General features: G+C 39.9%; 1 protein-coding gene across 5 annotated transcripts in view; it reads right to left on the bottom strand.

Moving 5' to 3' along the window:
• Positions 1-2,106: 2,106 nt before the first annotated feature.
• The window catches only part of MYOM2 (myomesin 2), a 158,476-nt gene continuing 137,204 nt past the window's right edge, over positions 2,107-23,378 (bottom strand). For all 5 annotated transcript variants that reach the window (XM_056565676.1, XM_056565678.1, XM_056565679.1 and 2 more), the window contains 5 exons: positions 13,918-14,081; positions 13,718-13,754; positions 13,611-13,633; positions 12,332-12,387; positions 2,107-3,508 (listed from right to left, as the gene is read on the bottom strand). In XM_056565676.1, coding sequence (XP_056421651.1) covers positions 3,122-3,508; positions 12,332-12,387; positions 13,611-13,633; positions 13,718-13,754; positions 13,918-14,081 — 667 coding nt within the window. In that variant the 3' untranslated portion in view covers positions 2,107-3,121. The remainder of the gene's footprint in view (positions 3,509-12,331; positions 12,388-13,610; positions 13,634-13,717; positions 13,755-13,917; positions 14,082-23,378) is intronic.

The raw sequence follows: 23,378 nt of genomic DNA, 5'->3' as shown, positions 1-23,378 counted from the left end.
TATGGATTACATAAATCTTAAAAATAAAGGGATAAAAAAAACCACACACACAGTGGCCAATTTTTTCGGTAAAGTTGCAGTTTTATCGGCATTATTACCTGACAATTGCCGTCCGCCTGTGGTTATGATCTCAGTGTGAAAAACTGATCTAAGATTTTACATATTTTCATATATTAATTTTTAAATATGTTACATGTCAGGGGCCAAGTGTTCAGGAGAACAGGAAACATGGGTGGTTGGCATCTCCATATCTGTGCCACTGTTTGACCTTTTCAGCTTTTCTGTTTATTTTCTTTTATTAGTGCATAGTTCAGCTCAGATAAGAAGAATAAAGATATAAAAGTGAAAAAAAAGCATAGTAATCCTAGTATATGTAAACTGTTGACTTTGCAGTAATAAAAATGCCTTAAAAATTATCTTTCTCATTATTATGGCATTTGGCCAATACAAATGATTTGTTAATCCTAATTGACCTAAAATGGGTAAGGTTTATTCTGATTTCATGTCACATAGTGAGAAAAACAGGTATATGTGTCTTTTTATGTAGTGTATGTAAACTTCTGGTTTCAACTGTATCATTGTGCTGAAGGGAGCATTAACTAATGAGCAGTATGTACAGATTCAATGCCAAGAGCCCTATACAGTAATTTCCTTACTTCATAACCTGTAAACCTGCTGATAGGTCGGCTTTAAAAAGGTACTTGGGTCATCCCAGAATTTTTTATGACACCTTTTAATGATACCACTGAGCTGACACTTGCACTGCATTGTGTTTTGATCATTTGCAATGACAGAAGACTGTGCCATGTGACATAGGGAGATATCACAATCAGGGAGCTCCAACCTTGATGGCATTACATCACTGATTGTTAGTTCTGATAGCAATGTCTCCCATCATAAAATACATTTAATGAATCTAGACTGCCATGACTTATTCTTAGACATCTATCTTCAAGTTTGTGATGTTGGTCCCAGCTGAAATAAAAACATCTTTACTTTGTCCTATCCCACCATCATGGCACTTCAAAACTGGGTCACTGCATTGCCTACTGTAGTTGCCTGCCTGCCAAGTCACAGACTGGATGAAGAACACACACAAAAGTCTTGAGAAATGGGTGACTCCCAGTGAGTTGACTTGTCTGTCAAAGTCATAAAAAATATTAGGCTTTTCATTTAAGTTCTCATGTAAAAATGACTCTACAATTTTGGTATATGTCTGGAAATCAGCAGAATAGTATGCCAATGTATACCAGCTAATACCCACACTGAGCCAATTGATTTCAGTGGTGCAATTGTGGTCTAATAGTTGACTATGTTCAGTCCTTTTCATAACGTCTACTGTGCTTTTAAATCCCACAAACAAAAACTCTATAGGATATTCTTATAGATCTTAAATAAATCATGGTTTTACTCAAGTACACATTGCTAGATTCCTTCAATGTAAAGAAAGAAAGCCTCGACATCTTAGATGTATTTTTCAGATAACAATCATGTGCAATAGTGCTGGTATACCTGGTGTTCTGGCCTTCATGAGGCATGTTTTTTTTATTAATCTTCCTAAAATGCTTTGATGTGCAGGCTTTGCATCCATACATTTCTTCTCCTCTTTAACCCCTATCAGCCAACATTAGGGCCCTATCAATATGTCACATCCATCTTACTTCCCATTGTAGATAGAGAACAAGTTGACACACCTCTGTATTAGCACACAATTGTGCTTTTGTAGTGGATAGAATAGATTGATGTGGAAGGTATCGGCAGGGCTGTAGATAAATATTTTCTGTAGCACCGTCCGCATAAATCAGTGGAGGTACATCCCGGGTATTTATGAATTAATATAACATTTTCTTTCATAGATCATGTAACACAAACCTTGTGGGGTTTTTGTTTGTTGCTTTAGTATTTTTTGTTCTTATAATTGGAATTCCATTTTAGCACAACCCTTTCTGAAGACATTCTTCCTCACTGTACAAAATGCAATAAAGAAACAACCATAGTAAAAGTGCAGATCTGTTAGTTTGTGTATCAGTCCATTGTTAATGTGCTTGTGTAATAAAGAGGACACTGTGATTACTTGTGATTGAACGCAGACAAAAGCTTTGGTGTCTTATTAAGTTTATTAGCACAAAGCAGGGAAAACAACATTAGGTGATTCCAATATGGCCAAAATGATACCAGTATTACAGGGGAAGGTGTCATTTCCAATGATGCATATATACACATAATCTGATATTTGCACTCATTGATATGACAATAACACATCTGGTAATCTTAGCTATGGGCTATGCTTGTTTCTCCTAAAATCCAGGGAAGCTATGTGCTGCTTTTCATTGCTTTATATTACACTAAGACCAGATAAGAATAAATTAAACCTTTGAATTAAATCCACATACACATTGGGTGGCGGAGGAAGAGATTATAAAGTTTCGTACGAACGGCATTGTAATTAAGTTGATGCTTGTTTTTCTCCGGCTGCATTGTTGATGTCGGTAAAATACAAAACTTTTTAAACTACCTCCAAAGGGTCAGGATTTATTTCCTGCCAGCTATATTTTTTTTCCACAGCAAGTTCTATCAGGGCTAGAAAAGCATTGTGTTATGACTTCATAAATCAAATCCATAGCAGTTTGGCAATTGAAAGGTAAGTCATGTATTTTATAATCCAAATGTATCAAGAGCCAAACACACAATTAACAGGGATTAGAGGAACATTAATCTATTCCTCTTTTATTCCCAATTAAACTTGTTCTGAACAGCGTTAGTTTAGTTTAAAAGATATGAGAAAGAAATTCAAGGTGTATTTTGTCCCTTTGGAGAAAGGGATTAAAAGGGGCGTATATGAAATGCCTTCATACATACCTGTACTAAGACATACACTCACTGTCTATTATTGTTCTATATTCACGCATACTAAGCAAAGCTAGCATTTATCAACAGGGGTGAAATCTTCTTGCATCATATTGGGGCTTATTTATGGAAAATAGTGCAAAGATAAAATGGAGATGACATTTTTGAATCTACTGGGTATACTGGGTAACACTACCACGGTTAACACCTCCACTTTATCTTTACTCTACTTTGTCATAAATGTCTCATCTCACAGTTTGCTAAATTGCTACAACTACTTTCTTGCAGACCGCCCTGCTTTGGGAGCAGATTTGGGTTTTTCAGGTGAAGGTGCTGGTGCAGGGGTAGGTGCTTTAGCAGGTGCAGGAGCAGGTGAAGGTGCAGTTTTAGGAAGCTGGCCAGGTTTTACTTCAGGTAAATCTTCACCATATTTGTATACACTTACGGTGATATCGACTGTTTCACCACCATATTTGTTCTTAACGTTGATGCCATATTTTCCAGAGTCCTCAGAAGAAACATCCTTTATTGTGAGACTTGCGAATTTGCCTTGTTCCAGAGAGGAAGTAAAATGGTCGGTTATCTCCAGAGCCCTGTCATTCTTCAGCCATGTCACTTCAGGATCAGGGTTTCCAAAGACTGTGCAGGTCAGACTTAATGTCTATACACAAAATAAGACAAATTAGACAGGAGTTTTTTACATTTACATATAGTGTCATTATCAGAATTCTGGACTGAAGTGTACAGTGTTTGTCACCATTGGGTTACAGTGGCTTCTTCATTTAACCACTTCAAGACTGTATGCTGTAGGTGGCAGAAGTGGATACACAAAAAATCTAAGCCAGTGAGTTATTAGGCAGACTAGTTGGGTCAAATGGTTCTTATCTGCTGACACATTCTATGGGGTAGATTTATCAAACCCTGTTGCTGAGTTGCCCGTAGCAACCAATCAGATTGCTTCTTTCATTTTTCAGAGGTCTTTTTTAAAAATGAAAGAAGAAACCTGATTGGTTGCTATGGGCAACTCAGCAACTTTTCCTCTACACAGGTTTTGATAAATCTCCCCCTATGTTTCTATAAACACTGTAGACTTCTGTGCCAACAAAGCGATTTATAACTAAACAAGTAGCCACTCAAAAATAAAAAAAAATCACAAAGTGTTTAAAAAAAGAGAGGATAAAAATGTTGGGGTTCATTGGAATTGTTTGGTTTAACCCCTTAAGGACACGCGCCGTAAATGTACAGCACTGCATAGAGTCACTTCGCGCACAGCGCCGTAAATTTACAGCATTCCCGGCGGTTCCCGGCAGCTGCAGACCCACTGGTAATGGCGGACATCAGCGATCGTGCTGATGTCTTCCATTAACCCCTCAGATGCCGTGATCAATACAGATCACGGCATCTGCGGCAGTGCGGCACTTAAAATGGCTTATCTGATCGTCTCCAGCACTGCCACAGGGATCAGCCAGGATGGTGGACAGAGGTCCTTCCACCTGCCTCCATCCATCTACCGAAGTCTTCTGCACTGATCTAGTAGACCAGAGCAGAAGATCTCCGATAATACTGATCAGTGATATGCCCTATGCATAGCACTGAACAATATTAGCAATCTAATGATTGCTATAAATAGTCCCCTATGGGGACTACAAAAGTGCAAAATAAATGTTAAAAATTAAAAAAAAAGTTTGAAAAAGTCCCTCCCCAATAAAGTTTTAAATCACCCCTTTTCCCCATATTAATACAGTAAAGTGTAAAAAAAAGATAAATAATAAACATATTTGGTATCATCCCGTGTGTAAATGTCCGAACTATAAAAATATGTCAATCATCTCCTACATTGAATGGCGTTAACGTAAAAAAATAAATATAAATTTCTGCTTTTTTGTCACATCAAATTGCTAAATTTTTTATAAAAAGTGAACAAAAAGTCACATATATACAAACGTGGTACTAAAACAAACTACAGATCATGGCACAAAAAATAATTTTGTAAAAAAAGTTTGAGATTTTTTGAAAGCAGTACAATAATAGAAATGTATGTAACCCTGGGTATCATTTTACAAAAATAATACTGACCCAAGGAATAAAGAAAACATGTAATTTTTACCTTAAAGTGTACAGCGTTAAAACAAAACCCCTCAAATTTGCAAAATTATGATTTTCGTTTAAATTTCCTTACACAAAAAAATTATTTTGGGGGTTTTCCATACATTTTATGGTAAAATGAGTGATGTCATTACAAAGTACAACTGGTCACACAAAAAACAAGCCCTCATATGGGTCTGGGAATGGAAATATAAAAGAGTTATGGATTTTAGAAGGCGAGGAGGAAAAAAGGAAAATGCAAAAATAAAATTGGCTGTGTCCTTAAAGGGGTACTCCGCCCCTAGACATCTTATCGCCTATCCAAAGCATAGGGGATAAGATGTCTGATTGCGGGGGTCCCACCACTTCGTACATCATCAGCCTGGAGTTATGTTTGCTCCATGGCTGATCACAGGCGATACAGGGGATGGGGTATCATGAAGTCATGGTCCCGCCCCTTGTGACGTCATGTCCCCCCCTAATGCAAGTCTATGGGAGGGGCGTGGCAGCCACCATGCCCCTCCCATAGGATTGTATCGAGGGGAGGGGCATGACATAATGAGGGGGAGGGGCCGTGCCATCACGATACCCCGTCCCCTGTATCACCCGTCATCAGCCTCTGAGCAAACATAGCTCCAGGCTGCTGATGTACAGGGGTGCCGCAGGAGAGATCCTACCCTCTATCCTTTGGTTAGGCGATAAGATTTCTAGAGGCGGAGTACCCCTTTAACCCCTTAAGGACCCGGGCTTTTTCCGTTTTTTCATTTTAAATTTTTCCTCCTTAACTTTAAAAAATCATAACTCTTAAAAATTTTCACCTAAAATTATATATAATGGCTTAATTTTTGCGTCACTAATTCTTCTTTGTAATGACATTAGTAATTTTACCCAAAAATCTACGGTGAAACGGGAAAAAAAATCAATGTGCGACAAAATTTATGAAAAAACACTATTTTGTAAGTTTTGGGGGCTTCTGTTTTTACGCAGTACATTTTTTGTCAAAAATGATACCTTATCTCTATTCTGTAGGTCCATACAGTTAAAATGATACCCTACTTGTATAGGTTTGAATTTGTATCACTTCCGAAAAAAATCATGAATACATGCAGGAAAATTTATACGTTTAAAATGGTAATCTTTTGACCCCTATAACTTTTTTATTTTTCTGTGTTCAGGGCACTTTGAGGACTCATTTTTTGCGCCGTCATCTGAAGTTTTTAGAGGTACGATTTTTGTTCTGATCAGACTTTTTGATCACTTTTTATTCACTTTTTTGTGGTATAAAAATCAAAAATGCGCTATTTTGGACTTTGGAATTTTTTTGCGCGTACGCAATTGAACGAGCGGTTTAAAAAGCAGTATATTTTTATAATTCGGACATTTCCGCACGCGGCGATACCACATATGTTTATTTTTATTATTATTTACATAATGTTTTTTTTATTTTTGGAAATGCCGGGTGATTCAAACTTTTATTAGGGGAAGGGATAATTGAAAGGGTTAATGATTTTTTTACACTTTTCTTATGCAATATTATAGCTCCTATAGGGGGCTATAATATTGCATTAACTGATCTTTTACTCTGATTGATCCATCTCCATAGGAATGGATCAATCAGGGTTTTCGGCGATTGAATGCTCAAGCCTGGATCTCAGGCTTGAAGCATTCATTCGGCGATCGGACAGCACAGGAGAAGGTAAGAAGACCTCCTCCTGTGCTACAGCTGTTCGGGATGCCGCGATTATACCGCGGCGATCTCGAACAGCTCCCTGAGCTAGCCGGGCACTTTTACTTTCGTTTTTAGCCGCGCGGCTCAGCTTTGAGCGCGCGGCTAAAGGGTTAATAGTGTGCGGCACAGCGATCAGTGCCGCGCGCTATTAGAGGCGGGTCCCGGATTCACTATGACGCCGGGCCCGCCGCGATATGATGCGGGGTCACCGTGTGACCCCGCGTTATATCGCAGGACCGGGACTCATGACGTATGCATACGTCATGGGTCCTTAAGAGGTTAAGGTCAAAATGGGCTGTGTCCTTAAGGGGTTAATGGGGAAGTTTCATATTTGCTGTGCATATTATTATATAATATAGTATGTTGTTTTCCTTGCATAAATCTCTAGATTACAATTGTAATCTGTGTGTTTTGTACATAAGGTAGCCAGTCCCTGTTTTTTCACATTTCTCCGTAAATATCAAGTCAGACTAAAGTTTGAAATGCAATTATTTGTCTAGAATCTGGAGAACAATAAAATATGTTGGTGTCTGAGAGTTCTGTATTTTAGCATATTGTTTTTTGTAGCTTACAGACTTTTCATTTTAATGTCATTTCCATCCAGCTCAGTCTTTGTTAATACCAAAAGGTCCTATGTTCCTTAACACTGTATAATAAGCCTCGGCTGATATCTTTAAAGCTTTTATGTATGCTCACAAGAATCCCCTTAAGGCAATATATTGTACAAAATAATTTAAAAGCAAGACTCAGAATACTTCAAATAAAACAGGCTTCTTCCCTTGTTACACTCTCCTGCCAAGTAAAATTTCAGAGACAGTACAGAATATTTCAGCTTTTGAGTGTAATGTCAATGTGAGTCTCAAAAGATGAGGACATAGTAATTCCACATCAATATTTGTAGAAACTGTTAGTTATAGCATGATTTTTATTACTGCATTTTAGCAACACATCAGAATTATTAAAGGGGTACTCCGCCCCTAGACATCTTATCCCCTATCCAAAGTGTAATGGATAAGATGTCAGACCGCCGGGATCTCGGCTGCGGCACCCCGCTATCATTACAGTATAGAGCACGCTTGCTCTGTGCGTAATGACGGGCAATACAGGGGGCAGAGCATTGTTACGTCACGGCTTCGCCCCCTTGTGACATTACGGCCAGTCCCCTTAATGCAAGTCTATGGGAGGGGGCGTGATGGCCGCCACCCATAGACTTGTATTGAGGGGGCAGGCCGGGACGTCATGAGGTGGCGGAGCCATGACATAACGATGCTCCGGCCACTGTATTGTCCGTCATTACGCACAGAGCGAGTTTGTTGTGTGCAGTAATGATAGCGGGGTTCCGCAGCCGAAATAGCGGGGTCCCCAGCAGCGAGACCCTGGAGATCTGACATCTTATCCCCTATCCTTTGGATAAGGGATAAGATGCTAGGGACGGAGTACCCCTTTAAGATTTTAACTTTTGTCAGATTATTTCGTTTATGTAATATATCTAATCTTTCTTTTCAATTATGTAATTATTTTTCTATGGTGCCCCTTTGTTCTCTTTGTTATGCAGCTCACAATGCAGTTAATCTAACTTTTTTTTTATGCAGGTCAGTGCAAAGTTACCCATTTTATATATTGCTTTTTCATGATTTTCTAATATTACAAAATTAAGATGTAAAACCAAAAAAACTAAAAAAAAGAGCATGCTTAAAATTACCCCCTCCATTGCTGATATATATAGCAAATAGTAAAAGCGAGAGGGGCTACTATATATAAGGGTCCCAAGGGCAGGACACAAAAGGGAGCACTACTATGCAAGACAGTAAGGAGACACTATTTTTCTGTGAAGCATTATGGAGGGTATTATTTCCACATGGTACACTAAGACTGAACAAAAGTCTATAGAGGCAGGTTTTGGCTGGAAGAAGTCATTATGGGGGTCTGGACCAGGTGGAGAAGAAAAGAGAAAGTGAATGACTAATTAGAAAAGACATCACCTCTAAATCGACAGATTTACTGTACAATTGCTAATATGAGGTCTACAGTAGGATTAAACTCCCCTTTGTAGAATTTATATGTGATCATCACTATATGGGGACTGGATGGTCGTGTTATAGGTTAAATTGATATTTATGATATATATATATATATATATATATATATATATAGTAGACACACATGCTCATGTGTAGCACTATTATTTAGTAAGTACATGACTATTATTCAGGATATGTGTTAAATGTACATTGGCGTTTATGACAGGGCAAATAGTTTGGGGGTTGGTTTCATTACATAGTAACATCTGGAGACAGTGTACAGTTGTGGTATATCTAAACCTAAGTGGTATATCTAAACGTAATGTGTTCTTAAAGTTGTTTTGGTTGTTTTGTAGATAACTTTTTGGGTGATCTTTTTAAATCCTAGCAATGTCTCTGCATGTGACACATGGCATTGAGCCCCATCAATATGGCACTTAGCATAGCGTAAACTTAAACATAGAAACATAACATAGAAACATAGAATGTGTCAGCAGATAAGAACCATTTGGCCCATCTAGTCTGTCCAATAATCTGAATCCTATCAATAGTCCCTGGCCATATCTTATATGGAGGATAGCCTTATGCCTATCCCATGCATGTTTAAACTCCTTCACTGTATTTGCAGCGACCACTTCTGCAGGAAGGCTATTCCATGCATCCACTACTCTCTCAGTAAAGTAATACTTCCTGATATTACTTTTAAATCTTTGCCCCTCTAATTTAAAACTATGTGCTCTTGTGGTAGTTTTTCTTCTTTTAAATATGCTCTCCTCCTTTACAGTGTTGATTCCCTTTGTGTATTTAAAAGTCTCTATCATATCCCCTCTGTCTCTTCTTTCTTCCAAGCTATACATGTTAAGGTCCTTTAACGTTTCCTGGTAAGTTTTATCCTGCAATTCATGTACTAGTTTAGTAGCTCTTCCCTGAACTCTCTCTAGAATATCTATATCCTTCTGGAGATTTGGCCTCCAGTACTGCGCACAATACTCCAAGTGAGGTCTCACCAGTGTTCTGTACAGCAGCATGAGCACTTTTCTCTTTCTTCTGCTTGTACCTCTCCCTATACATCCAAGCATTCTGCTAGCGTTTCTTCCTGCTTTATTACATTGTCTTCCTACCTTTAACCCCTTAACGACACATGATGTAAATGTACGTCCTTGTGATGTGGTACTTAACGCACCAGGACGTGGATTTACGTCCTGAGCATAACCGCGGGTATCGGAGCGATGTCGGCATCATGTGCGGCAGGTCCCGGCTGTGAATCGCAGCCAGGGACCCGCCGGTAATGGCGGACACCCGCGATCCCGCGGATGTCTGCCATTAACCCCTCAGATGCCATGATCAATACAGATCACGGCATCTGCAGCATCGCGGTCTCTTAACAGGATGATTGGATCGCCCGCAGCGCTACCAGGGTGATCCGATCATCCTGCTCGGCAGATGGAGATCCCCTCACCTGGCTCCGCTGCCTTCCGGGAGTCTTCTGCTCTGATCTGCCTTCCCGCAGACCAGAGCAGAAAATGACCGATAACCCTGATCAGTGCTATGTCCTATACATAGCACTGAACAGGATTAGCAATCGAATGATTGCTATAAATAGTCCGCTATGGGGACTATAAGAGTGTAAAAGTAAAAGTAAAAAAAGTTTAAAAAAAGAAAAAAAATGGGAAAAACCCCCTCCCCTAATAAAAACGTAAATTGTCCCATTTTCCCTATTTTACCCCCAAAAAGTGTAAAAAAAATTATTTTATATACATATTTGGTATCGCTGCGTGCATAAATATCCAAACTATTAAAATAAAATGTAAATGATCCCGTACGGTGAACGGCGTGAACGTAGAAAACAAAAAGTCCAAAATAGCTGCTTTTTTATAACATTTTATTCCCAAAAAAATTAATAAAAAATGTAATAAAAGTTTTGTATAAGCAAATATGGTATTAATAAAAAGTACAGATCACTGCGCAAAAAATTGAGCCCTCATACCACCGCTTATACGGAAAAATGAAAAAGTTATAGGTCTTCAAAATAGGGGGATTTTAAACGTACTAATTTGGTTAAAAAGTTAGCAATTTTTTTTAAGTGCAAAAGTAATAGAAAAGTGTATAATCATGGGTATCATTTTAATCGTATTGACCCAGAGAATAAAGAACACATGTCATTTTTACCATAAATTGTATGGCGTGAAAACAAAACCTTCCAAAATTTGCAAAATTGCGGGTTTTTTTTAAATTTCCCCACACAAATAGTATTTTTTTGGTTGCGCCATACATTTTATGGTAAAGTGAGTGATGGCATTACAATGGACAACTGGTCGCACAAAAAACAAGCCCTCATACTAGTCTGTGGATGAAAATATAAAAGAGTTATGATTTTTTGAAGGGGAGGAGGAAAAAACGAAAACGTAAAAATAAAATTGTCTTAGTCCTTAAGGTCCAAATGGGCTGAGTCCTTAAGGGGTTAAAGGGGTACTCCGGTGAAAAACTTTTTTCTTTTAAATCAACTGGTGGCAGAAAATTAAATATATTTGTAAATTATTTCTATTAAAAAATCTTAATCCTTCCAGTACTTATTAGCTGCTGAATGCTACAGAGGAAATTCCTTTCTTTTTGTAACACTGCTGACATCACGAGCACAGTGCTCTCTGCTGACATCTCTGTCCATTTAAGCAACCATGCATAGCCGATGTATTCTAAGGGCAGGATGGTGGCTCAGTGGTTAGCACTGCTGCCTTGCAGTGCTGCAGACTTGGGTTCAAAACCCACGAAGGACAGCAAAAAATAAAGCATTATCATTATTATTATTATTAAGCGTTGTTATTATTAATAACGTCAGCAGAGAGAACTGTGCTCGTGATGTCATCAGAGAGCATTCCAAAAAGAAAAGAATTTCCTCTGTAGCATTCAGCAGCTAATAAGTACAGGAAGGATTAAGATTTTTTAATAGAAGTTATTTACAAATATGTTTAACTTTCTGCCACCAGTTGATTTAAAAGAAAAAAATGTTTTCACCGGAGTACCCCTTTAAGTCTTCTGAAATAATTACTCCTAAATCCCTTTCCTCAGATACTGAGGTCAGGGATGTGTCAAATATTCTATATTCTGCCCGAGGGTTTTTACGCCCCAGGTGCATTATCTTGCACTTATCCACATTAAATTTCAGTTGTCAGAGTTCTGACCATTCTTCTAGTTTTCCTAAATCCTTTTCCATTTGGCGGATCCCTCCAGGAACATCAAACCTGTTACATATCTTGTGTCATCAGCAAAAAGACATTCCTTACCATCGAGACCTTTTGCAATATCACTAATGAAGATATTAAACAATATTGGTCCCAGTACAGATCCCTGAGGTACCCCACTGGTGACAAGACCTTGCTCTGAATATACTCCATTGACTACAACCCTCTGTTGTCTGTCACTCAGCCACTGCCTAATCCACTTCTAGGGATATGCTTTGAGCAACAAGTAACAAGTACTGGTAATGCTATGACATTCCTATTTCTGGGACCACGAGTGCACAATAGTTTTAAAATCACCAGCAGCTGGGAAGCCATATACAGGGGGCCCAAGAGCCATTGCTTTGGAACACTGGTATAACAGTAAGCTATAAACAAGAAAAGTTCAGCACACAGCAGTTAGTTACTCTTACCTTGCCTTCCATTATAGTTACCACATCAGGCAATCCACCAATTACTTTACCACGATCTACGGAAAAGGGAGACAGGTCAGTCATAAATATAGCACGATGTTATCACTTTAAGTGTGAAATAACTAAGCTGGAGATTTATTTTAATGTGTTTAAGGGAAAGACCATTAGGTTTTATGATATTAGTGTGAGTGGTTGCTTTTATATTGACTCAAACTGGTATAAGATATAGTTTAATTCACTGATCACTGTAAGCCTACGAGAGCTCATACAGGACTAACCCTAAATATAATTTAAAAACATCCTATGAGTCTGAATCATGTCTAATAACTTGGCTCCTAAACTGGATAATTCTATATAGGTTTTAATTGGGTTGCATGTGTAGCCCAGGAGGAACATGCTAGGTCTCATGTGGGTACTTGTATTGTTTTCATGCTGTGATTTCTATTAGGTGAAACTAAGTGAATGATCATAACCTAGAGAAAACACTGATGTTTTTTTTTCTTCTTTCATTTTGCAATACTTAGTTTAGGGTGTGTTGTGGTGTTCACACGATTAGTATTTCCAAAAATGTTGCTAAAATTGCTGCAAAATTGCTTTTTTTTACCATGATTGCACAAATCACTGCATTTTAGCAAAAAAAAACTTGAAAAAAACTGGACAAGATACATCAAAAATGTAAAACTAAATGTGAACACAGCCTTTCAACCATGAGTTTTGTGAATTTGGGCATGATATGCTAATAAAAGGAGAAGGGCCCCATGTTGGATCGACAGTATTAGTCAGATCCACATGAAGCATGCATAGCTCTCTAATGGTGATATGTGTGTACCTATAGGGGGAGATTTATCAAAACCTGTCCAGAGGAAAAGTTACTAAGTTGCCCATAACAACCAATCAGATCGCTTCTTTCATTTTTAACAAGGTTTCTGCAAAATGAAAGAAGTGATCTGATTGGTTGCTATGGGCAACTCGGTAACTTTTCCTCTCCCACATAGATTTTAGAAAGTAACTGTTAGAATTACCAACAATTTTCAGTTGGCCACGGGACTTTGTTTTAAGATGCAAATCTGGTGCTGCCTGGGGATTAGCACTAAATGGCAAGTGCTACCTATGGCTAGAACAGCCAACGTAAGAACACTCTTATATAGTAGGCCAGGTTTCCTGCAAAGATGCAGCATAAAAATCAATATTCCCCTTGATATCAGCTGATCTACTATGTGGATTGTGTATACTAACACATGCACAGAGCCATTATTCTTCATATCTTATAAATACTTACTCTTTTCTGCAAAGGCTGCAGCCCTGGGGAGGGAAGGAAAAGCAATTGTTTAATATAATATTTTATGCATCCTATTTTGCGTACAAAATAATGAATTTCAAACCTACTTGAGTCTCTGGAATTCAGCAAAGGCTTCATCAAAAGCTGAAATTAAAAAGAAGACGTGTCATTCCGTTTCCATAACAACAGCAGAGTTGTTCAAGACAAAAAGAAGGTAAAAACAGTAACAGCTCATAGTTTTATTTGTACTTGGAGCGCTGATCATATCAGGCAATCTCCTAAAATGCCTCAGATTTATAAGTGTTACCTTGTCCTGATAAATCAACAGTTCTCTTGTAGGAAGATTTGGCATCAAATATTTCAAATGTGTATTTTCCCTTGTCCTTTTCTGTGGGTTCACAAATCTGCAACCAGGCAAATTCATCTGTGCCTCCTATTCTCATCTTCTCACTTGAAGAAATCTTTGATTCCCTTTAATAAAAAAAAATAAAAATTTTTTTTCCTTTTTCTTACATGTATAGTGATTAAAAACATTCAAATGGATATGGGTCAGAAAAACAGACAAATAGGGGGTTATTTATCATTGTGTTCTATTGCTTTTTTTCTCTACATTTGCGAATTTTTGTTATTTTTGAATGAATTGCAGGGGGTTTTTTTTGTATTTTTTTCCCTAAAGTTCTAAAATCTGTTATTTTGACATTTTGGTGTTGCTAGACCCTTTTTTAAAGTGACGGATGCAGTGGTGACAAATTTATTATCTGCATGTTTTTGATATTTGCACAAATTTTGCCGCAACTGGCACCAAAAAAATAAACGCAAATCTAGACCACCTCCCGACCAGGTCAAAAAAATATTACTACTCCTGTCTGTTTGCCAAAAATAAAAAGTAATCAGCCAGAGTGAAAGAGAGGGAGAGAGAGAGAGAAAGAGAGAGAGAATAAGTTAGAGAATAAGAGCGTTATAAAAAGTAAAAAATAAAAAAAAGTGCAAATGAAAACTAGAGCATTTGTCAATATGAAACAATCAAATATATTTTTATAGGTACGAAAAAGAAATGGTAAAGATGTAAGAAACAATAAGATTGATAGCAATGGCTAAAATCTACCAATTTCATGTGCCCAAGTTTAACCCTTAAGGACCAGGCAAATGTTCACTGTAGGACCAGAGCGTTTTTTGCACATCTGACCACGTTAACTTTAAGCATTAATAACTCTGGGATGCTTTTACCTTTCATCAGTTCTTGGTGAAAAATTCCAAAATTTGATGAAAAAAGTTGAACATTTAGCATTTTTCTAGCTTTGAAGCCCTCTGCTTATAAGGAAAATAGACATTCCAAATAAATTATATTTTGATTCACAAATACTTTATGTTTGCATCATAAAGTTGACATGTTTTTACTTTTCAAAGACATTAGAGGGCTTCAAAGTTCAGCAGCAATTTTAAAATTTTTCACAAAATGTTCAAAATCAGAATTTTTCATGGACCAGTTCAGGTTTGAAGTGGATTTGAAGGGCCTTCATATAAGAAATACCACACAAATGACCCCATTATAAAAACTGCACCCCTCAAAGTATTCAAAATGACATTCAGTAAGTGTGTTAACCCTTTAGGTGTTTCACAGGAATAACAGCAAAATGAAGGAGAAAATTCAAAATCTTCATTTTTTACACTCGCATGTTCTTGTAGACCCAGTTTTTGAATTTTTACAAGAGGTAAAAGGAGAAAAAGCCTGTCAAAATTTGTAACCCAATTTCTCTCGAGTAAGGAAATACCTCATAGGTGGATGTCAAGTGTTCGGCGGGCGCAGTAGAAGGCTCAGAAGGGAAGGAGCGATATTGGGATTTTAAAGAGTGAGTTTTTCTGAAATGATTTTTGGGGGGCATGTCACATTTAGGAAGCCCCTATTGTGCCAGAAAAGCAGAAAACTCCCCACATGGCAACCATTTTGGAAACTACACCCCTCAAGGCACGTAACAAGGGGTCCAGTGAGCCTTAACACCCCACAGGTGTTTGATGACTTTTCGTTAAAGTCTGATGTGTAAATGAAAAAACATTTTTTCACTAAAGTGCATTTTTCCCCCAAATTTACCATCTTTATAAAGGGTAATGGGAGAAAATGCCCCCCAAAATTTGTAACCCCATCTCTTCGGAGTATGAAAATACCCCATGTTAGGACGTAAAATGCTCTGCGAGCAAACTACAATGCTCAGAAGAGAAAGAGTCACATTTGGCTTTTGGAAAGTAAATTTTGCTGAAATGGTTTTGGGGGCATGTAGCATTTAGGAAGCCCCTATGGTGACAGAACAGCAAAAAAACACATGGCATACTATTTTGGAAACTGCACCCCTCAAGGAACGTAAAAAGGGGTATAGTGAGCCTTAACACCTCACAAGTATTTCACAACTTTTTGTTAAAGTTTGATGTGTAAATGAAAAAAAAATGTTTCACTAAAATGCAGTTTTTCCCCCCAAATTTCTAATTTGTACAAGGGGTACTAGGAGAAAATTACCCCCAAAATGGTATGGAAATACCCCATGTGTGGACATCAAGTGCTCTGCTGGCGCACTACAATGCTTAAAAGAGGAGGAGTGCCATTGAGCTTTTGGAAAGGGAATTTGTTTGGAATGGAAGTCAGGGGCCAAGTGCATTTACAAAGCCCCCCCGTGGTGCCAGAACAGTGGACCCCCCCCACATGTGACCCCATTTTGGAAACTACACCCCTCAAGGAATGTAATAAGGGGTGCAGTGAGTAGTTACACCCCACTGGCGTTTGATAGATCTTTGGAACAGTGGGCTGAGCAAATGAAAAATTAAATGTTTCATTTTCACGGACCACTGTTCCAAAGATCTGTCACACACATGTGGGGCGTAAATGCTCACTGTACCCCTTATTACATTACGTGAGGGGTGTAGTTTCCAAAATGGGGTCACATCTTGGAGGGGTGCATTGTTCTGGCACTATGGGGGCTTTATAAAAACACGTGGCCTTCAATTCCGGACAAATTTTCTCTTCAAAATCCCAATGGTGCTCACTCTCTTCTGAGTCTTGTAGTTTGCCGGCAGAGCACTTTACATACACATATGGGGTATGTTCTTATTCAGAAGAAATGGGGCTACAAATTTTGGCAGGCTTTTTTCCTATTTTCCCTTGTGAAAATGAAAATGTTTTTTTCCCATCCAACTTTAATGAAAATTCGTCAAATACCTGTGGGGTGTTAAGGCTCACTATACCCCTTGTTATGTTCCGTGAGGGGTGTAGTTTCCAAAATGGGGTCACATGTGGGTATTTATTTTTTGCCGTTTATGTCAGAACTGCTGTAAAATCAGCCACCCCTGTGCAAATCACCAATTTATTCCTCAAATGTACATAGTGTGCTCTCACTCCTGAGCCTTGTTGTGCGCCCACAGAGCATTTTACATTCCCATATGGGGTATTTCCTTACTCAGGAGAAATTGCGTTACAAATTTTGGGGGTCTTTTTTTCCTTTTACCTCTTGTGAAAATAAAAAGTAGAGGGCAACACCAGCATGTTAGTGTAAATTTTTTTTTTTTTTTTACACTAACAGGCTGGTGTAGACCCCAACTTTTCCTTTTCATAAGGGGTAAAAGGAGAAAAAGCCCCCCAAAATTTGTAGTGCAATTTCTTCCGAGTACGGAAATACCCTATATGTGGCCCTAAACTGTTTCCTTGAAATACGACAGGGCTCCGAAGTGAGAAAGCGCCATGCGCATTTGAGGACTAAATTAGGGATTGCATAGGGGTGAACATAGGGGTATTTCACGCCACTGTTTCCCAAATAGGGTGCCTCCAGCTGTTGCTAAACTCCCAGCATGCCTGGACAGTCAGTGGCTGTCTGGAAATGCTGGGAGTTGTTTTGCAACAGCTGGAGGCTCCGTTTTGGAAACACTGCCGTACAATACGTTTTTCATTTTTATTGGAAGGGACAGTGTAAGGGGTGTATATGTTGTGTTTTACCCTTTATTATGTGTAGTGTAGTGTTTTTAGGGTACATTCGCACTGGCTGCGGTTTTCAGTGAGTCTACCGCTAGGAGTTTGCGCTGCGGCAAAAAATTTGCGGCAGCTCATACTTGAAGCAGGAAACTTACTGTAAACCTGCCCGTGTGAATGTACCCTGTACATTCACATGGGGGGGCAAACCTCCAGCTGTTTCAAAACTACAATTCCCAACATGTACTGACAGACGTGCATGCTGGGAGTTGTAGTTTTGCAACAGCTGGAGGCACACTGGTTGGAAAACCTCAGTATTTTCCAACAAGTGGGCCTCCAGCTGTTGCAAAACTACTACTCCCAGCATGAACTGATCACAGTAGTGTATGCTGGGAGATGTAGTTATGCAACAGCTGGAGGTACACAACTGCAACTTCCAGCATGCCGAGACAGCTGTTTGGGCATGCTGGGATTTGTAGTTTTGCAACATCTGGAGGGCTACATTTTGAGACTACTGCACAGTGATCTCCAAACTGTGCCCCCCCCCCCCCCAGATGTTGCCAAACTGCAAATCCCAGCATGCCACCACAGCAAATAGCTGTCTGGGCATGCTGGGAGTTATAGTTGTGCAACATCTGGAGGGCTACAGTTGAGACCACTGTATAGTGGTCTCAAACTATAGCCCTCCAGATGTTGCTAAGCAACTCACGGCTTCCATAGGATCCAGGGAGCCAGCCGCACGACATCGCCGCCTACCGAACTTCGTCGCCGGTCCCCTTCGGTTTCGCCGTTCTGCCCCGCCTATTGTGGGTGGGCAGAACGGGTAAACCGACAGTTAACCCCCCTGCCCCCGATCTGCTATTGGTCGTCGCGTCTATACGACCAATAGCAGGGATAGGAAGGGTGGCACCCCTGCCACCCTTTAGGGGGATCGTAGGTGTATTTTTTGCGTGACCAATTCTACTTTGTAATGACGTCAGTCATTTTACCCAAAAATCTACGGCGAAACGGAAAAAAAAATCATTGTGAGACAAAATTGAAAAAAAAATGCCATTTTGTAATTTTTTGGGGGGCTTCCATTTCTACATAGTACATTTTTGGTAAAAATGACACCTTTTCTTTATTCTGTAGGTCCATACAATTAAAATGATACCCTACTTTTATAGGTTTGATTTTGTCGTATTTCTAGAAAAAATCATAACTACATGTAGGAAAGTGTATACGTTTAAAATTGTCATCTTCTGACCCCTATAACTTTTTATACATCTGGAGGGCTAGAGTTTAGAGACCACAGTCTCAGACTGTAGCCCTCCAGATCAACTTACCGGCTTCCGTAGGATCCCGGGAGCCATCCTCTTCTGACGCAAGTCCCGCTGCCCGCCGATCACCATCGCCGCAGCCTCCGGATCAGTAAGTGGACGTCGGCGCTCGGTCCCCTTCATTTCCCCGTTCTGCATCGCCTATTGTGGGTGGGCAGGATGGGGAAAACGAAAGTTAACCCCCTTGCCCCCGATCTCCTATTGGTCGTCGCCTCTGACGATCAATAGCAGAGCAATAGCAGGGAAAGGAGGGGTGGCACCTCTGCCACCTCACTCCTATGCCTTCAGGGGGATCGTGGGTGTCTTAGACAACAGCGATCCCCCTTATATTCCGGGTAACCGGGTCACCATAGACCCGTATGACCCGGAATCGGCGCAAATCGCAAGTGTGAATTCACTTGCGATTTGCGCTGATCGCCGACGGGGGGGGGGGGGGGTAGTCTGATGACCCCCCTGGGCATTTGTGCGGGGTGCCTGCTGATTGCTATCAGCAGTCACCCCGATCCCCGCCCGGCGCGCGGCGGGGACCGAAATTCCCTAGGTCCTTAAGTGGTTAATAGAGATTCGCCACAAATAAATTTGGACCAAACTGAATTTTTTCGGAAAATGTGGCGAATGAGCCGAATCAACATTTTCAAAATATTTGCTCATCTATAGTGATGTATATATATATATACATATACATATCTGTTCAACTAAAACCTTCCTCCCTCTTTTTTCCCTGGCCTGTGGCAAGGTAAACCACTATTCAAATGTGAGACTCTCTTTGCAGACATCCTTTTAGACATTAATTTGTCTTACAATTAAAACTAAAACAAATAAAGCCAAACACACAGACAAACAAGCTCCTCAGAAGCAGGCTAGACATGATCTGAAAGCGGTGGTAGAAAATGATCTGGGTGCAGATCTGCGTGAACTTTATTATGGTCAGTGTGACAATATGATACATTTGGAGCAGCACCGCCAAAAATTACACATCTAGACATACAACAAAAATGATCTAGCCAAGACCATTATTAATAAATAACCCCCATATAGTGTGTGTGTTGAGATCTACTAACTTTCCTCTAACAGCAAATGACAGGGAAGAATATGAATGGTTAGGTATGTTGATTTGTAACTCACATGACTGTTTTGTTTTCAGGGAGATGAGCCATTGTCAGCGGTATCTGGCAGCGGCTTTCTCCCCATTCAGAAAACATGCACTCCTGCCCATGCCAAATGTGCATGTGAATTGGGAGGATTGGGAAATAAAGATGTAGTACTTATCTCCCTGATTCCCTGCAGCTGCCACACCAATGCTCCCCATCTCTATTTGTCAGTGTTACTTCATGGTTCCTGGTGACTAGTCATCCCTGCTCTGTCAGTAACTGATTGAGGCGGTTCATGGCTGCAGCCAGTCATTGAATAAACTGGACGGTTCCTGTGTGGACAATGCATCACCAATCAAGGAGAAAAGTAGAATAACACTTAAGAGTGTATACTCCTTCAAATAGGGCATTTTCCCCATATTTACAGTGCATGTTATTTGGAATCACTACAGTGAAAGATGACACCAGTATATAGATAAGATGGAATTAGGTCATTCACCTCCTCCCATTCCTTGCAAAATGACCCCTGCACAGGGTATACCTACAACCCCCCACCCCTCCCACCCCCAACAAGGTCAACTCCAATCTATTGTCCCATATGTCTATGGGGCTGGCTGTAAGGCATATCTCTAAATGCTGTGGAGAAAACTCATGCAATATGGCTTCCCCTAAATCATGTGCAAAGAAATATAATAAAAAACAAAACCTTAAATTGTTAAGGACAAAGGGTGTACCTGTATGCCCTGTGCTCACTCCCGCAATATAATGCAGATCCCGTGTCATATCGAGTCAGTCCTGGCACCAAGTAACATCCGGGACCGTGGCTAATACCATACATCACCGATCGAGGTGATTTTCTGTATCAACCCCTTAGACGCGGTTGATCAAAGTTGATCGCCATATCTAAAATGTAAAAAAATACATCCCAACAGCTCAGTCGGGCCAATCGGGACCCCTGTGGTGAAACCGCCGTGTCTCGATCAGCTGAGGACACACGAGGAGGGTCCCTACCTTCCTCCTCGGCATCCGATCATTGACTGATTGTTTTAAGCCTGAGATCTAGGCTGGAGTAATGGAGCACCAATAACATTGACCAATGCTATGCTATGGCATAGCATTGATCAGTGTTAGCAATCAATGTATTGCATGTTACACTGTTATAGGGCCATAGCAGTGTAAAAAAAAAAAAAAAAAAAAAGTTAATAAATGTGATTTTACCCCTTCCCTAATAAAAGTTTGAATCACCCCCCTTGTTCATAAAAAAAAACCCCAAAACTATGAAAATAAAAACATATGTGCCGCGTGCGTAAATGTCCAAACTACAAAAATATATAATTATTTAAACCGCACGGTCAATGAAGTACAGGTAAAAAAATTCCAAAGTCCAAAATAGCGTTTTTTTGGGTAACTTTTTATACCATAGAAAAATTTATAAAAGGCGATCAAAAAGTCCCATCAAAACAAAAATGGTACCGATACAAACATCAGATCATTGCGCAAAAAATGAGCCCATCCCAGTATGCGGAAAAATTTAAAAGTTATAGTGGTCAGAAGAGGACATTTTTAAATGCATTAATTTTTGTGCATGTATTTATGATTTTTTCCAGAAGTAAAACAAAATGAAACCTATATAAGTATGATATAATTTTAATTGTATGGACCTACAGAATAAAGATAAGGTGTCATTTTTACAGAAAAATGTACTGTGTAGAAACGGAAGCCCCAAAAATTTACAAAATTGCATTTTTTTTTACATTTTGTCCCATAAATATATATTTTTTGGGTTTCCCCTTAGATTTTTTGAGCAAAATGACTAATGCCATTACAAAGTACAATTGGTGGCGCAAAAAAATAAATAAAAAAAACATCATATGGGTCTGTAGGTGCAAAATTGAAAGGGGTTAAGATTTTTAAACGGTAAGGAGGAAAAAACGGAAGTGCAAAGACTGAAAATCAGAAAAAACTAAACTGTTTCAGTACCTGGCTTTAGAGTGTATTTACACGTACAGTAGCCTTTGCATATTTGATGCTCAGGACTTGAAGCTGCAGATTTCAATGTAAACTAAATGACTGCACACAGCATGCCGCTACTTTCAATAAGGACTGTCAGTTACTCGGTATAGAAGAAATATTCCTCCTTCGGCAGGCTCCACTCCTAGTAGTAAAGCTGAATGATGATTCCTGAGAAAAATAGCAAGAATCATCATTCAGCTTTCCTACTAGGAAAGCTGAGTGATGAGTCCAGTGAGAACTCTGCATATACCTATGGGGAATGGGGGGGGTAACTCTGCATACACCTATGGGGAAGACGGGGGGTAACTCTGCATATACCTAGTGGGAAGAGGGGGGGGGTAACTCTGCATATACCTATGGAGAAGAGGGAGGGAGGGGGTACCTCTGCATATACCTATAGGAAAGAGGGGGTGTAACTCTGCACATACCTATGGAAAAGAGGGGGGTGTAACTCTGCATATACCTATGGGAAAGAGGGGGGTGTAATTCTGCATATACCTATGGGGAAGGGGGGTAACTCTGCATATACCTATGGGGAAGAGGGGGGTAGGAAGGTGACTCTGCGTATACCTATGGGGAAGAGGGGGGTAACTCTGCATATACCTATGGGGAAGAAGGGGGGGTGTAACTATGCATACACCTATTGTAAAAGGGGGGTGTAATTCTGTATTTACCTATGGGGAAGAGGGGGGAAGTAACTCTGCATATACCTATGGGAAAGAGGAGGGTGGGTAACTTTGCATATACCTATGGGGAAGAGGGGGGGTAAATCTGAATATACCTATGGGGAAGAGGGAGGGGGTAACTCTGCATATACCTATGGGGAAGAGGGGGGGTAACTCTGCATATACCTATGGGGAAGAGGGGGGGTAAATTTGCATATACCTATGGGGAAGAAAGGGGAGGGGGTAACTCTGCATATACCTATGGGGAAGAGGGGGGGTAACTCTGCATATACCTATGGGGAAGAGGGGGGTTTAACTCTGCATATACTTATGGGGAAGAGGGGGGGTAACTCTGCATACATCTATGGGGAAGAGGGGGGTGTAATTCTGCATATACCTATGGGGAAGAGGGGGGTGTAATTCTGCATATACCTATGGGGAAGAGGGGGGTGTAATTCTGCATAAACCTATAGGGAAGAGGGGAGGGGTAACTCTGCATATACATATGGGGAAGAGGGGGGTAACTCTGTATATACCTATGGGGAAGAGGGGGGAAGGGGTAACTCTGCAAACACCTATGGGGAAGAGGGGGTAACTGCATACACCTATGGGGAAGAGGGAGGGGGTAACTCTGCATACACCTACGGGGAAGAGGGGGTTTAACTCTGCATATACTTATGGGAAAGAGAGGGGTGTAACTTTGCATATACCTATGGGGAAGAGGGGGGTAT

The sequence above is a fragment of the Hyla sarda genome, chromosome 3, assembly GCF_029499605.1.
Source record: "Hyla sarda isolate aHylSar1 chromosome 3, aHylSar1.hap1, whole genome shotgun sequence".
Classification (NCBI taxonomy): Eukaryota; Metazoa; Chordata; class Amphibia; order Anura; family Hylidae; genus Hyla; species Hyla sarda.
The sequence above is the reverse complement of the archived record's forward strand: the minus strand, read 5'-3'. Positions and strand labels throughout refer to the sequence as shown.